This window comes from Amphimedon queenslandica, unplaced genomic scaffold, assembly GCF_000090795.2.
Source record: "Amphimedon queenslandica unplaced genomic scaffold, v1.1 AMPQUscaffold_13105, whole genome shotgun sequence".
Lineage (NCBI taxonomy): Eukaryota > Metazoa > Porifera > Demospongiae > Haplosclerida > Niphatidae > Amphimedon > Amphimedon queenslandica.
In genome coordinates this window covers 5,814-23,115 of record NW_003546659.1, presented here as the reverse complement: position 1 = coordinate 23,115, position 17,302 = coordinate 5,814, and the positions used below count along the sequence as shown (strand labels likewise).

General features: G+C 34.4%; 1 protein-coding gene and 1 long non-coding RNA gene across 2 annotated transcripts; both read right to left on the bottom strand.

Annotated features, from left to right (window-relative positions):
- Positions 1–37: 37 nt before the first annotated feature.
- On the bottom strand, positions 38–2,205 carry LOC109585186 (uncharacterized). Its single transcript, XR_002186371.1, has 10 exons — positions 2,099–2,205; positions 1,996–2,054; positions 1,829–1,942; positions 1,534–1,769; positions 1,313–1,395; positions 1,183–1,266; positions 956–1,135; positions 621–786; positions 334–573; positions 38–283 (listed from the first exon to the last, which is right to left on the bottom strand). It is a non-coding gene; the product is annotated as an uncharacterized LOC109585186 (long non-coding RNA).
- Positions 2,206–3,074: 869 nt separating this feature from the next.
- On the bottom strand, positions 3,075–8,827 carry LOC105314103 (plexin A3-like). The gene is made up of 18 exons (XM_020001167.1): positions 7,892–8,827; positions 7,654–7,845; positions 7,489–7,605; positions 6,732–6,968; positions 6,523–6,679; positions 6,375–6,468; positions 6,228–6,327; positions 6,054–6,176; positions 5,877–5,975; positions 5,721–5,829; positions 5,057–5,669; positions 4,835–5,008; positions 4,690–4,789; positions 4,370–4,633; positions 3,702–3,788; positions 3,605–3,658; positions 3,317–3,558; positions 3,075–3,262 (listed from the first exon to the last, which is right to left on the bottom strand). Exons 1-18 carry the CDS (start codon positions 8,810–8,812, stop codon positions 3,202–3,204), a joined length of 3,744 nt encoding a protein of 1,247 aa, XP_019856726.1. The 5' UTR covers positions 8,813–8,827; the 3' UTR covers positions 3,075–3,201.
- Positions 8,828–17,302: the final 8,475 nt, after the last annotated feature.

Genomic DNA, 17,302 nt, shown 5'->3' with positions numbered 1-17,302 from the left:
AGGACCTTTGATGTGTACTCAATATACAGTTCACTAATTGCAGCCACCACATCAGAGTGTTACCATTTCTTTTCATTCCTAAGTATAAGGTTTACTTAGGTATAATACAACATTATTATACTGGCATTATTAAGATCAACTGTGTTTGGGTATCTAACATAATGTGTGTTAGTATTATGACCAAATAAAATCATTATTGTTCATGTAAAAAGTATCTTCTCTTTCACAACCAATTAACACAGTATTGCCTCACATAAGGATTAGCAAACAGAGCAGGAAAATTCTGAAGATATACAAGGAATGTAAATTGATACACTATTTAATCAAAGTTACCTTGTTGTTGTTGATTGTTGAGTGAAAACATATATGTCCCTGGTATATGTTACTACTGAGTATCATACTATGAGCATTGGTAGTATTAGTACCAAATTCAAAAAAGAGAGGGATCTTCCACAACATTATTGCTGATGTGTGAAGCTATTCCAGTGCTAATTGCTGTTGTAAGGTGTGCATTAACATAAAAAGCAATACCAAATGTCCATTAGTAGCAATTATTAACTGAAAATTACTACCCTAAAAATAATAAAGTAGCTAGCTAATAACAGTTTTGTCATACTAACTTGTTGTATGTCGGTTTTTTGATAATCCATCCAGGAGGAGATGTACTGCAGAAAGTATCAGCCTCATTAATCTAATCCATTGCTTTCTTTATCAAAGCTGAATCAGCATTCAGCAGTGGTCCTACCACGTACCTTAGTATCGGAAAAATCAATCCTTGCAGCTAATCTATTTAGATAGTATAAATAAATGTTTTAAACTAAGAAATGATCAATAAATTGTGTTACTAATAAAGTGAACAGATATTGGTTAGTGTACAATTGCACTACATTGCAAACTAAAGCACTAATAGTGTGTGTGTGTGTGTGTGTGTGCTTGTGTGTGGAACTATACTAACCTCATGTTCTGTTGGTATAAGTCCAGCTGGACCAAATGCGACCATGCTATTGATTGGAGCCAGTAATGGTGTATAAAAGAGACTATTTTCTCCGTCCTCATTGTGTCCCCATTTTCTATACTATATAGGTACAGGTCATTAAGGGAAAGACCATTTGTATAACATGTACTCAGGTATAACCTGAAAGATAATTATAGTACCATACACTATCATATATTGTATCTTACTAGCATGGTTCTTGTTAGGAGAACTAATCCTATTATTACTGATTTTATTTCTTTCTCTATTTCAGTGAATTGAGCTCCTATAATCTATCACTTTATATAAAGGCAATCTCTCTCAAATCACTTGACTTACCAAAATTCATTTTATCCCTCTGCAATTAACCAATGGCCACAATCATCTCTCCTCATCTCTAAAGCTCACTTTTTCTCTTGTATCTTAAATTTTAAAAAGACCATCACTTATGACCACTTCATTATTGTTATTACTTATTTGTCATCTTATAATTAGCTATTATGCTATGACTTATTATTTGATAAGTGTGTGTGTCTGTATTTATTTGAGAAGCTACTAACTGTATATCTTGCTCCAATAGTCCAGCTTGACCAAATCTGTGTAAATTATTAATTGGAGGCTGTGATAGTACTTCAGGGAGACTAGATCCAGTCCTCATGGTGCCCCCATTTTGTGTACCATATGGGTACAAATCAAGGAGTGACAGAGCATTTGTATAACATGTAGATACATGTGTGCGGGGCGGCTGCAGGTGGTAGGGGGGAGGGTTTATTGTCTGAAAGAAGGTGTAAGTTACCTGAAAAAGTATGAAATGAACAATAATTATGGTTGAGCTAGTGGTTTACATGTGCTTACCATTGGGCTGTGCTTCTTTTATTTTTGAGATCCATTTGTTTCTTTCTATTGGTAAATGCTCTTGGCCTTATTTTTTCTTTCTTTGTGATTAATTTAAGTTGATGGTGTCTTTACCTTAAAAACAACAACTGCATGTTTGTTTCATAAGAAACATAATTATACTTTACCTTCTCAATGAGCATACATTTGTACACATCCTGTCTTAGGCTTTCTAGTTTGGTATAACCTGTAAAGATAGTACCATACACTATCACATATATTGTATCTTACTAGTATGATTCCTGTCAGCAATCCTGATCCCATTATACTGGTTTTAGTTGTTTCTCTAATACAATGAATTCAGCTCCTACTGTCTACCATTTTTATATCATCATAGAAGCCACAAGTATGTAATGTACAGAAACCAATGAAGGGCCTTTGATGTGTAGATTCTCTCCACAGTCTCCAGTTAGCTACACTAGATCTACCGGGACAAAGTATATAATGTACAGAAACCAGTGAAGAGCCTTTGATGTGCATACTCTATATAGCTCCAGTTAGCTACACTACCACAAAGTATGTAATGTACAGAAACCAGTGAAGGGCCTTTGATGTATAGACTCAATATAGCTCCAGTTACACTACCACAAAGTATCTAATGTACAGAAACCAGTGAAGGGCCTTTGATGTTAATATAGCTCCAGTTACATGTACTATTGCAGCAACCACAGTGTACCACTCCTTATCATTCCTAAGTAAGGTATCTCGCAATATAGACACCTACTTACATACTGTGTTCACTGTTCAGATACAAGTTATGTTTGTTTGTACATACTGTATTATGATATAAAGCTTGTAATTCAAGTAGTGGCAATGTTTGCATCACTCTGACACACTCCTACATCAAGTACTGTATAGTAGTCTTAGGTGGGTGGCCAGATAGTGTACGCCCTTTGTGCCTGTGGATGGGAGGGCATGGTTTGGCCATATGCATGCAAGACTACTGAGGTTATAAAATTATGAAAAACCTCTGAACTTGAAGAATTAACTATTTGTCCAAATGTAGCCGTTTTGGGGTCCACAGTTTTTTCTAAATATAAAAAGTATATTAATATGAAATAAACTTTTTGAAGAAAAAAATGCATAATTGCTCTCAATTATTTTACAATGGCAATCAGTTTAAACTTTTTTCATCAAGATTTTGAGAGTTACTGTTACTTATTGAATGATCATTTTGTGCTAAGTAGAAATAGTTATTTATCAAAACTTTTTTACTGCATTAATTCTTAGTACAAAAATTTGTATACAGCAACAATAACAATACAGTACACAATGACTTTATCAGCTGTTACTTTTGAGCAAGGTAATGCACTGATGGCTTGAGTTCTTTGATTTTATTCATTCAACTGATCCTTTTGATCAATTTCTTTATCATCTTTATCACCATTTTCATGTCTAAAATTGAATGAGTAAGACTATTATTGTACTAATAATGATAATTTAGTTTACCTTTCTTTCATGCTATTTATGTATAGTCTTGTTTTTAAAATACGAATGGCAAGTATCAATAATATTGCCACAATCAGCAATATAACAATGGCAAAAGCTCCTCCAGCAATAGCGTTGACTGAGATAGGTTTAGATTCAGACACGAGAGTTTCAACAGTAGCACCAGATGTAATGTAGTGGAGAGTCCATTCAGAGCCATTGCTACCAGTTATTGGAAACTCTAGATTCCTTCCAACTCTAATCTATGTAATAGTTGATGCATGTAGTGACAGTAATAAAAACTCTTACTCTTAGTGTTAATGTGGTGCCTGATTGCTTGTCTGGTGGAGTGCAATTAATTTCCTATTATAAGGTAGAGTTAGCTAGGCTATTTGAAATCACTCACAGTATCAGAAGTTGATCTAACAATGCACATATCATCTCCTAATGTAATAGCAATCTCTGAATGACTGACAGACCTTATATTCATTCCCTAAAGTGATAAATTTGCCAAATTAGCATTATAATAAGGTTTTTCCACAAAGCACGCTAAGTAAACTAAAAAGCATGCTTTATGAGCTGAAAGCATTACAGTTATATGACATGGCTTTGTCAGCAACTTAACTATTTTTTTTTAATTTAATTAATCAATCAGCAAACTTACTACACAATATAATTACATGCATATGCATAAAAAAAGTTATAAAAATGAAGAATTCTTCATAGTCATTTTTTGCAAATTGTAGCCAAAAACCCTGGTACAGAGACTTTGGCCCAATTTTAGAGTAACTTTTAAAATTTGTAAAAATTAAGCTTTGATTAGAATTAGGTCAAACTTTTTACGCAGCATAAATACATTGGTTTCACTAGCCAGACCATTCCCCAGCCTACAGCCATTTGGGCAACCATCCACACCATGCAATGACTGTAGGTGGGAAGGGTCTAAAATACATGTATAGGCATTGGAAAAAGTTACAAAAATTAAGAGCTTTCTGTTAACCATTTTGATAAAATTTGGCCACAACTATGTACTATAGTACTATACTAGACAACTCTGATTATTTATTAACTAACTTTAATAGTGATGTCAGCAATCTCATTGTCAAGTGTACTTTTCCTGTCGTCAACTGGTACAGATCTTGAATTGACATCAATTCCAGTAAATATTGGATCAGGTTGAAGTGTTAGTCTCAAACCAGCACCCAAAGAATTAAGTGTATCTGCTCCATCTAACATCAGCTTATACTCAATGTGGGTCCCATAGTAACCACTGTCTGTCACATTAGTAATTTTAGGAGCATTACATATCAGTGTGTTGGTATCATTAGTGACACAAGGCTAAATAAAAATAACACATTAAGAGTACACAATTAATCATCATTACTTGAACTGACCTCAACACTACTGGGAGTCAATCTACTATCATTAATGGTAATGGATGGGGACTGAACTGAATCAAAGTTTGAGCCAGTGAATATGAGTTGAATGCCACCACTATAAGAAAAACAACATAAAGCACTTTATACAGACCATACTTACGCAGGGATTGTATTCACTGGGGTGACACTATTGATTATAGGATCTGGTTTGTATTGATATTTTATTGTATTATTAGAAAAGGAAGCTCCATTGATTGATACTATTACGTTCCTCATACAGTCATATACACTAGTACCAGCAGTAATACAAGTAATTTCTGTATGAGCAATATTCCTATTGTACACAATACTAAATGATAACAGCAATATAAATTGTACTTACAATACAGTACATTGAACATCAGGACATGTTTTTTTTGTTTTTTGATCTTTCGTCATGATCACTCGAGTCATTTCTTTATTGCCAATATCAAGGTTAGTGCCTTTAACAATCACTTTAGTACCACCACTGACAGGGCCAAATGTAGGACTGACTGATTGAATGACTGGTGTTATGAACTGGTACTGTAGTGAGCTACTGGTAATTGCTATGCCATTAGACCATCTCAGACTAACTGCAACAGTTTCATTGCTGTCTCTAGTCTCATTACTAGCAGGAATAATGCATGCTATCCTTTTATCAGCTGGCCTATACTCACTAATCCTACAGTTCTTATGACCGATTCTAACAGTTTCGATGTCAGAAAACTTAGCTCCAAGATTATTGCCACTAACAGTGACAACTGTTCCTCCACTAGGGGGACCAGCCTTTGGATCAAAGTCAGTAATGACAGGTAAAGGACAGTTTCTAGTACTCATAATAGGACTGATATCATTACAATCACTAGCGTCTCTGCATTCATTACTACTAGTACACCAACTGCAATTGAATCCTGCACTTTGTGATAAACATGATGAACAGTCAGCAGCGAGCAATGGACAATCATATAATGTTACTATATAAGGACAATTGATTAAATTAAATGTTTATTTAAAAGCAAGCTTACCACTTAGCTTGGAATTATAATTAGTCTCTATTGTGTACTTGTTTCGATTATAAACTTGTCTGATACTCAATGGAACATTCTGAGTCCCAACTCCTCCTTCAATTGTTAACTATAAAATATTAAGTCATTAGTAGTAACCATCTTATTATTACTCACCACAGGATCGTTAATACATGTCACCATATTGTCATTGTTAACAGTAGCAGTTCGAGTAACAGTACCATATACACACTCATAACTGAGACCAGTTTTGAACTAAAAGATATAAGTAAAATAATGCATGGCTATAGTGGCTATAGTGGAATATCATAGAATTACATTAACAAAGTAAACCTGTGTATTGGCAGTAGAAAGTGCCAAATTCTTAACCACATTTGCCGGTTGAGTGTATCTACCATCAGACGTAAGCGGATTTGGTTGTAAGAAAGGACAAATATCATTTTCAGCATTTGATAACTATAAAAACATCAATAATAATCATCAATATAATAATTGAGTAATACTCACTCTTAACCAGCTACCAGCAGTGCATAAAGAATTGTTCCCAGAACAAGTAAAATCTAACTGACACCATCCACATACTTTAGATTGGACACATTCACCACACCTAAAAATGAGTTTATTACATTCAGACAAAGCTCCAACTAATTGTACCTTGTAGCAGTAGGGCAATTATAGAAGGTAATTTTAGCAGGACTTGTATAGAAGTGAACGCCAGTTCTATTACTGTATATACTAAAGGTAGTATCTAGAATGTACATTATCACATTATAGTTTAATGTATTATTTATCAGTTGTATACCTAATTGTATATCTGTAACTTGGGATACTATAGTTTGCACTGAACAGGAACTAATGTTGCTATTAACAGATACTGCTATTGGACTCATAATACCATTGAAAACACAAAAGTACTGTTTGCCTGGTAGCATAGGAGGAAGTGAGAAGTACAAGTTGATCTAAAAGAACAAACAAAAAACAATAGTGCTGGTGCACATACAGGTAGCTTACCTGATATGGTTGTTGATATGTGTCTATTACGTAAGTAGTTTGAATGTGCATTGCATTAATACAACTATTACTGTCTCCTTGTGTTAGGTATCGTCTTGTTTCATTATTATCCTGACAGAATGGTCTACGTGAACACTTGTTCTCTATCATACACCAACCACAAGATGGATCACCTAAACTAACACACTCAGAGCAACTAGTAGCACTGGAACAATCCTCTATCTTTAATGCAATCACCTAATACATGTATATAAGTGATGTGTGTAACAGAAAATACCCTGTACTAAGCTTTTTTCCAAAAAATGGCTCCAAAATCACCCCCAAATTTTATTACATTTTTTGATACATATTGAGGTTCTGATGCTAAGTAAAAAGCTTAAGCTACACATGTAAATTTTTCAAATAATGACCATTTCTTTAAATCTCCAAATTTCTGAAAAATATCCTGTAGCCCAAGCTAATTTCGACTTAAACTTTTAAAGTTAACGTAATTCAATAAAAAAGTAAAATTTCTGAAAATTAACAACACTACAAGGGGAGGGTATCAAAGGAATGTAAATTGGTTGTTATTGAGTCACGTAATTTGTAACTACAACAACAGTAGCAATACTAATTAAATTTGTCTAATAATGCATTATCTCAGCTAATATACTACTAGTATGCAGTATAATATTTTGTATGCTAGGTATGATGACATTATAGTCATACACATACTAAGTTTTTTACTTAGACTAGTACAGATGTATGACAGCCTTACATTAGATCCACTGATGCCATACACATACTCTGAGCCTTCAGACCAAGACAATGAAGTTATTGATGATGTTACGATAACTTCTTTTAAAAACTTTAGATCCATATTGCTCCATTGATACTATTATTAAATGTAATGTACAAGCATGCAAAATTTTATTACACTGACTTTGCTAATGTAGTGAATGCCATCGGCAACAAATGCCAAGTAGATAAAATTAATATCCTCAATTCTCATTCCAGTGATCGCACTTAATCCATGGAGTATTGTATTGTTAGTGATTAGTCTTTTGGGAGAAAGGATACTTGAAACACCAACTGCTGGAGCTGGATTTCGAGATCTTGAATCTGATATACCACACTGTTAAAGAAAAAGCATACTTAAAGATAAAATAAATATATCTTACAATACTTCCTGAGAGCTTCTCTGAGCAAGATGCAAACTGCTGCCAGAAAATATTCTTGTTGCCTGTACCACTGACTATACAAGATTCATAAGTAGCATCCATTAAAGAATTAATCTCAGATAAGGCATATGAACACACATCTGCCGATGAGCCAGTCTTTATTGCAATCAGTAATAATTCTTCACCAATGACTGATACATCAAGCAAAGTAGGATTGAAGAATGAATCCTGACCATCACAACCTAAAGTCAGTTCATATTGATTGCTGAAGTCATTGGCTGCACTGTCATTACATACTCTTATTATACGAATTTGTTTGGTGGTACCTCGTTTTGGAGGATCAAGAGTAACATAATAGGCATATCCCAAAGCAAAGAAACCTTTCACAAATGTACGATGAAAGTTAGAACCAGATAATTGATGCAGTCGATTTGTAGCTCTTGACAGGGTATTACCGGGAAACCCATACTGATAATATAGAATGTGATGATTGATATAACTTCCCATATAAAAACTGCTACCACCACCTCCAGTAGCAGTAAAAACAGCAAGACTAGATCTAGATTTGGAAGCAGTTCCTTCAACCGCAGAAGTAGAAAGATTGGATCCTTTGAGAACTGAGCATGTTAGATATAGATTCAAGCCGCATTCTTCAGTACATACTACACACCATTCACCATCTGTTGTACTGGCTATTCCTTTAACAACACCACCATGAAACCCAAGAGCTCCTAGTTGTTGTAGGGTAGATGAGAAGTTGTAGATGTGAGTGTCTGTACTGACAAACACTCCATTGGCACTAACAGCAATATGAGTCACTGGATCAGGTACAGATGAAGAGATGAGAGATTGAGTATTAACCAAAGAAAGCAATGAAGCAATGACTGCTAGTGTGAGAAAGGAAAGAGTTGAAGCTTTCATGGCTGCTCAGAGAAGCAAAAATGCAATGTCAAATGGGTGTACCCAGAAATTATAAATGAATGCAAGGAATGACTGCAAAATTAATTGTGGTTATTATTGTGATACATAATCATTATTTCACACAAGTTATTCCATAAAAGGTTGGTAAATAAGATCTTATAAACATTAATTAGTGTGACAGGCTGCATGCTTCAGTAGCGCTTCCCACCCAGAAACAACATGTCAAAACATATCTATTGAAAAAATTCATTAAACTCTAACACCTTTTTTAAATAAATGTGTGTGCGTACAAAAATTGTGTGTCAATACACTATTTAAAAAATTCTAAAATACTGTAGCATACAAGAATAACTAATAATAGCAATGCTGTAATTATCATTCAATGATAGTAATAATAATACTGTACCCGTACATGTATAGTTGTATGCATTAGAACACCATATCATTAATTATAGTATTTGTCAAATTCTCTTCTTGTGATGAGAAGGGAGCACTGAATCGATACCTATAACTAAACTGCCCATTTCTTTCTTGAGAGCTATAGAATATTGTAATGGGGAATGTTGATGGATTGTTTATTTCACTGATTGATACTGAAAATGTTACATTAGTGACTATAAACACATTATTACCATTCTTCCTTGTTATATCATACAGGTGTAGATCAGTCCTTATTTCTTCTAGTATCATACTGTGACTAGCATTCACTGAGTCTTTATAAGCAACTGATAAATCATACAATACTTGAGCTGATGCTAAATTATCTACAGCTGATACAATGTTCCTCTCAGCTTGGCTGACTCTTATTTCAAGGAGAGCCACTGCTTCTCTTGCTTTGTTTCTCTCTCTTAGTGGTTCAACAAGCTCTTGGATCCTTATAATTTCAAGTGTTCTTAGTGCTGTTTCTCTATCTCTATTACAAGCAACGTTCATAGCAACACAGGCTGCATTGGGTGCCCTCCTACCACAAGGATCAAAATATTTATCAGTATTCTTATTAGTTGTAGCGTTATATTGACAGACAAGGCATGATGCAACACAAGGTGTTGTGTGATATGCATCATCATAAACTCTTGTAGCATTTTGACACTCCATTTGACATGTCCTTTGTTGGCATACATTAGCAACTGCTGCTTCTGCTTCCTTAAGTTCATTTGCAGCGTTAGTCACATTTCTTTTAGCTTCATTCAACTTATTCATTGCTCTTACAAGATCAGCTTTTGCTTGATTGAGACTATATGAAGAATTGGTTACTGCTTCGTGTGCTTGTGCCAGTTGTTGTGCTGCTCTATTCACTCCAGTTATAGCATCAGCTAATCGATCATCAGCTCCCTCCTTCCTCATGTTAGCTGCTTCCCCTAACTTCCTCATATTCTCTCTCACACTCTTCTGTATTGACTCTGCAAATGAACCACTACTCTTAGGAAACCAACCTTCAACATTAAATATTATATTCTTCCATTGCCTGCTGGTACTTGCTAGTCCTTGAAGGTGTGCAGTGTAAAACTCTTCATTAAATAGACCAGTCACTGTATCAAAGGTGAGAGTATTGCCACGTAATCTAGCTGGTGTTTCAAAAGTTACACCAAACATTGTTATATCAGCAGAATGAATTAGACCCACTCTCTCATTGGTGTGTTTGTAGAAACCAAAAGATACTGCTGTACCATCATAACCTGGTAATAACTGAATGAAGTTATTCAGTCTTACCTGATTAGTATCCAATGAAGAATTAATAAGGAGGCCAAAGTTGACATTTGGAAAGAGAGAAGTGAAGTTATGAGGTTTAACACATAATGTATCATTATCCATTGGAATATACATGCTGTGAGATAGACTGGTGAATAACAATGCATCAAATGATACAATGAGACATTCTGAATAGAAACTCAGCCCATTCATATCTTGACTACTGTTCAAGCTAAGGAATACATCAACTGGACACTGACTAGTATCAAAAGGTAGTTCCAGTACACTGAGATAAAATGGCTGATCTTTTTGTGGAGTGTATGCTAGTTTGAATGATACTCCATTTGATGGACCTTGTGTTGCACACCAAGTTGTTGTTGATGACACTGTAAAAATAGATAACTAACTTATTAAATCAATAATAATAGTTATAATACTTTGATAATATATGGAGATATCAGCAGTTCTAAGCTTTAGTTCTAGTTTCTCCATTGATCCACCTATTTGAGATATAACCCTCAATGTACAGTCTCCTTCAAGTAATGCTATATTAGCCTATGGGAAATAATGATAATAATGGAGCATTGATAAGCAGTTCTTTACCTTTGTGTCATTTGTTACATAATTGTACCAAACAAATCCACTGAAATTCAAGTTAACATTTGTCATTTCATAGGAATATTGTCCTTTAGTCTCCATGTTAACTAAAGTGTCATACTGAATATTAGTGGTTGAAGAAGTCCTATTGTATGTAATACTATTCCATAGTTTTGTTCTCAATTGTTTTATTTGAGGGATTTTAGTCAAAGTAGCACTCTTAAAGTTAAAGGTCTATCCTTTATTGACATAATTGAAGATAAAGCTAATCCTTTTAATACTGTCCTGAGCTGAAGGAGGCAGTCCAATGTGAACTGGTGAACTCTGACCTGAGCACACATGAACAGCAATACAGTAATAGTTAGACAATGCTGGAGACTGTAGTATAAAAGGTGAGGCTGATTCATTTATGATTGAAAGATTAAGTGGTCCATTGTGTTGTAATAGAATGAACTGTCCTTGAGTGTTTTCAATGACTAATGATTCACAGCCTCTTTCAGTCAATAGTGAATCCGATGATACTAGTTTAGCAAGATAGTCAGTGTTACTCAGTTTATTAAGAGCATTCATGTCTTCAGCTTTATCAAGGGAAAACCAACTTGGGAAAAGACTTGATCTGATTGATGACAGAAATGTGACTGTAAGTGACTGGTTACTAACAAACTGGCTTACATCTCCAGGGGTTGGCATGTGTTGATAACAACTTCCGGTAGATATAGTTAATTGATTAAGAGGAGTCAGGCTGCATGAACTATTGCTACTGCTACAAGTAACAGAGCTATCACTAGGTGGTAGAGTAGTAGTATTTGCTGCTATCTCTAGGCCAGCCAATGAAAGAGGCACTTTTAAGGTATCGTATTCAATAAATACTATTCCTCTTGTTATATGGGTTTTACTCATCGTGTTCCATGAACAAGATGATTTTAACACAGTGGGTTGAGCTGTGCAGATTTGAAGAGTGTTTCCACAGCAACTTGGTTGAACTCCTTCAAGAACTGGATTATCAAAATATGGAGAAGAGTCAGATCCAGATATAATAAATGGGACAGGTGGAGCATCAACACCATTAATGACAATCCTAAGATAATACAAGCCAGGAGTTAGACCAGCCAAAGTCAGATTCTGATTAGTTTTTGTTTTACTTAATATGAAACTACAAGGAAATATAAAATAACTGGAACTTCCACCAAAACTGCAATCTTTCAAACGATACGCAGTTTCCTGATCAGGTTTTGCTCTAATAACAATCATCTTAAAAGTACGTGTTCTCAAGGAACCAATTGGATCAATAACTACAAGACCTTTTTCACAGGTTGTTCCTTCATATAAAGTACCAGTACAGTCACATACAAACCCATTATGATTATCAGCATGTAAACACTTTCCACCATGAAGACAGGGATTAGTAGAACATGCAACTGTCCCTACAATAAAAATAATAGTACATCATCAATACTTGAATACTAGTAAAATTTAATGATAAAACAGCTAATTAATGTTATTAAGCTGTTTATTTAAAAATGAACTAGATGCAATAACTAAATTTATAGTGCTAGTTTAATTGAAAATAATAGAAAGCATAAAGCCTGGTTTTTATACAGCCAATGTAAATGTATAATAGTGGCTAAGACAGGGTGGGTGGTTTTGACCTTGACAAAGCTTTGAAGTTAGTGCAAAATTGGCAAAATTTCAATTTTGTGTTGAGTTTTGTGGTAGCTGGAAATCTAGCTTAAGACATTACTTTTTATGCAACTTTGAACATCACTCCATTTGGTTTCATTATTTGCTGTAAGACCACAAGTTACATGACTAGCAAACGCAGCAGTATTATTAGCATTAGTGAGTAAATATCCATCAAAACACCTTATAGTACACTGTGACTGATACACACCAGCACAAGGTAACTGTAGATAACCATTTTCTGGTGCTGGTAACATTTGGCAAGGAAGAGGTGAGCACGAAGGAGACCTTCCAGACCAATGACCATTTGACTGACATGTACGCTGTGAAGAACCACCCATTAATCGATACCCAGTGTTGCAGGAGTATGAACAAGTATCATTAGTGCTACCAGTAGGACAGGATACATTACCATTGAATGGTGGCAGTAGTATCTCATGACATGGTTGTACTAAATAAAAACAATGAAGACATTTTTAATAGCATAATATTTCAGAAAATACAATGACACAAAAATCATAAAATATAATGGCCCATAACAAAACTTATATGTTTTTCAGATGTCCATAACTTATTGAAATTGCATCAAACTTTCTACACAGGATGTACATGTAATCCCAATCCCTTAATCCTTACATTTACAAGTCACTCTATCACTTCCAAAAACAAATCCTTCTCTACATGAACAACTGAAGCCTCCAACTGTATTATGACACACTTGATCACTGGAGCAATTGTGAAGATCATTAGAGCATTCATTAATGTCTATTGGAATAAACATGTCAATTTTAAATAATTATAGATTACAATAACGTACCAAAACAAAATAATTCAAATCTCTTCATAAAGCCATCATAACAAGAACAGTTATAGGATCCTTCAGTATTGATACATCTCTGCTGACAACTGAGTGTACCAGAAACACATTCATCAATATCTATAATACAATGGAAATACAATACAATATATAGGAATTACATCATACCTATGCACATTCCAGTGTTATTCATTTGATATCCATCAATACAGTTACACTGATAGCTCCCTAATGTATTAATACAGTTACTTCTTAGAGGACATACTCCAGGATCCTCAATGCATTCATTAATATCTAAATGAAGATTGTATCACAATATACACAATATACAGTAACTGTACATACCATCACAAGATGAATTATCATTCATTAGTTTGTATCCAGTATTACATTGACAGTAATAGCTTCCATTAGTGTTAAAACAGAGTTGTTGACAGCCACTGGTACCCATTGAACATTCATCAATATCTGTATGTACATGTATGGGAAAGAAATAACACTACAAAGAGAACAGTAATTAGATTGTGGGTAGGTGGGCATACTACAAAGGAGTCACATAACATGTTTACCATTAGTCTCAATAAGCTTATTCTAAAAGGACCACCTTTTGGTTATTACAATTGATTGACAAATTAAGGATACAAATTTTGGCTTAAAAGAGGCTTCTTTCAGCATTTATTCATTACAAAATATAATTTATAATCTTACCAGTACAGTTTCCATATCCATTATCTTTATATCCAGCTCTACAAGAACAGGTGTATGATCCAACTGTATTACTGCAAGTTTGTGTACAATTGTGATCAACAGTCTCACATTCGTTAACATCTGTGTATACATTGTAAAGTTAGTTTATATAAATTGTCGTTATTTTAAAGCTGATACTACAATAAGTACTGTATGATTAAAATAAGTAAGGCAATTGATTATGTGTCACTTTAATCGGCAGGTTTTATGTATACAATATTTGCCATTATTTGATTATTGTATAGTATATAATTTTACCTTCATCACAATGGTCACCAGTCCATCCATCAAAGCAGTGACACAAGCTATCAGCAACACAAATACCATTATCACAATAGAAATTGAAGGCTGGAATTATGTCTAAAAAATATAAAGTTGTAAAAATTTAATAAATTACTTTACTTTGTTCCAATGAAACTAGTGCTGGCCATCCATATATTATATGAGAGTAAAAATATCCCTGAACTTGAACTGATAGTTTCCCATTTCTACCAGTATGAATTACTGAATGATTACTAAAATATCTATTAATTTCAATTTCAGTTCCGTATGCTACAATATTCCTTTCAGAATCATATATTGCTGTCCAGTTTGTAGTTACTAGTCCATTATGTAGAATAGCTGTTGGAGAGAATCTTTCAACAGATGCTGTAATAACAAGCTTTGAATAACGGGAATAACGGTAGAAATCAAAGTTAACCTCTTGAAGATATTGTTCCATTGGTGGTATCCAAACCATTGCAGTGAAATAATAATATGAGTGAGGGAACAAGACAACAAATATTGGTTTGTTAGCTTCCACATAGCAATATTCAGTTATGCTATACTGATATGTACCAATTGCACCATTAGTAGAGTACCTGTAGTGTTAGTGGCTCCATTACAGTATATTGTTATACTAGTGTTGCCTTGAGAAGTAACTGTCTTCAAATAGGAAGGAACTGGTGACTTGCTATAATGAAAATTATTAAAGTTTGTCAGAATGAATCTTGTACCCCAGGTTATTGTTGGAGGAACTTGTAATTGTAGAGGATGACAATGAAATCGCTTTTTCATATCAGGAGTACTACCACACTGGTGACCAGTAATAACAGTCAGTGGTTTATTAGAAATAAAGTGTGTTCCTGATATATCACTTCCATTCCCTTTACCCAGCAATAGAGTCTGTCCCTCATGTAGTGTAATAGTATGAGAGTTACCTTTAGTTACTAATATATCATCACTGCCACTCTTCTGTACATCAATAGGAATGAAGAGATCAACTGTTGGTATAATACTAATGACAGTATTATTAATACAACCAATAAGAAGAACTTGACTAAGATATGTGCTATGGTAACTACTAGTAGAAACAGCATAATATTTATACTGACTGACTCCAGGGTACTCATGATATGGTAAAATGAGATGATCAATAAAAATGTTATAAAATGATGCACTTATTGGCTGATCACTTTTTATTTTGATTCCTTTATATCGTTCTCCAAAAGAAGTAGAATGTGTTTGAAAACGTGAAGGAACATAGACATATGAATGTGGGATATTTTTTGTTACCACTCCATTATGAACATAATTGAATGATTTAACAGTGATATCGTACGTGACACTGAGAGAGGATAAAGTTGAAACTGTTAACCATCCTTTGATATTTGTCATTAATCCAAAGTAAAAACTATTAGCAGAATTACCATGACTTTGTCCTATAGTAGTAAAATTAAAATAATATTACTATTAAATTTTTACACTGAATAGTGAATACCAAATCAGCACATGCACGACTACCAACTCAATCAAGTTTGTGATAAAGTAGCATACTCTTTTGGCTATTGGCCTTCATGTAAATTTTATGCAATAATATTGCAGCACTAACATAAATAGATTTATCAATGTTATGACAACTATTAGCGCTCATTGGAAAGAATACATGTATGTAAATAGCTATTATGTATCTTTTGAAAAAAGGACTTGTTTGTAACTATAAATTTAGATAAAGGATAAGGCTTCATTAAAATATTATCAGTTTACTAATCCTTAAAAATCATTGTTCTTACCAGTACAGTTTTTATATTGTGTTAGATATTGTCTTGTTTCATGACAGAATGGTCTACGTGAACACTTGTTCTCTATCATACACCAACCACAAGATGGATCACCTAAACTAACACACTCAGAGCAACTAGTAGCACTGGAACAATCCTCTATCTTTAATGTAATCACCTAAAACACAACATAATAGTAATTTAAATTGTATTACTCTTCTGGATCTATATTTTGTGGCCTATAGTAGACCACTTTTCTATTTCAGGCAACAAAAATACAAACAAATGAAAGTTGTATTTACAAAATCACCTAATATTGGAACTCATTAGGCTATTTAATATCTTATGAAGCTCAAAAATAAATACAAACCTTACAAACTACCAAAGGGTAGAAAGAAGGTAGGGTTGGTAACTTTCATATGGGCCACACCCCCTAAGCTTGCAACACAAATAAATGGTGGTCAAACTGAACCCGAGGCTAGCAGAGCTGCATTTCCCCCGAGCATGGGGTCCGCCTCCACACAGCGAATAACCCGAGGCTAGCAGAGCTGCATTTCCCCCGAGCATGGGGTCCACCTCCACACAGCGAATAACCCGAGGCTAGCAGAGCTGCATTTCCCACGGGTGTTTATTGTGCGCATTAAGTCATAATTAGAACATTAATTTTGATTTACGGAATCCCTTAAAAATTATCAGGAAGACGCTCCTGTTTTGGGCCGGATGTTTGAAGTGGCCTATTGTTCAGAAGACAGCCCATAACACTGATTTACAACCACAAGGAGATAGGGGAAAGCCAGTAGTACAATTTGTAGTATAGTACGCACAAGTTACATGATAAGACAACTACTGCACATCGCCAGTACACAGTGCTCCAATTCAATGGTGGCTAGATGGTCTCTCTTCTGTGAGCTCCCCTCAAGA

What these genes read in the sequence shown, in the direction of transcription:
- LOC105314103 (XM_020001167.1), bottom strand. Translation starts at nt 8,812, where the DNA reads ATGAAAGCTTCAACTCTTTCCTTTCTCACACTAGCAGTCATTGCTTCA. An exon ending in AGTTACAGATATACAATTAG is followed by an intron (nt 6,469 to 6,522) that starts GTATACAACTGA and finishes TGTACATTCTAG; the next exon opens with ATACTACCTTTAGTATATAC. An exon ending in GCACCACATTAACACTAAGA is followed by an intron (nt 3,559 to 3,604) that starts GTAAGAGTTTTT and finishes ACTATTACATAG; the next exon opens with ATTAGAGTTGGAAGGAATCT.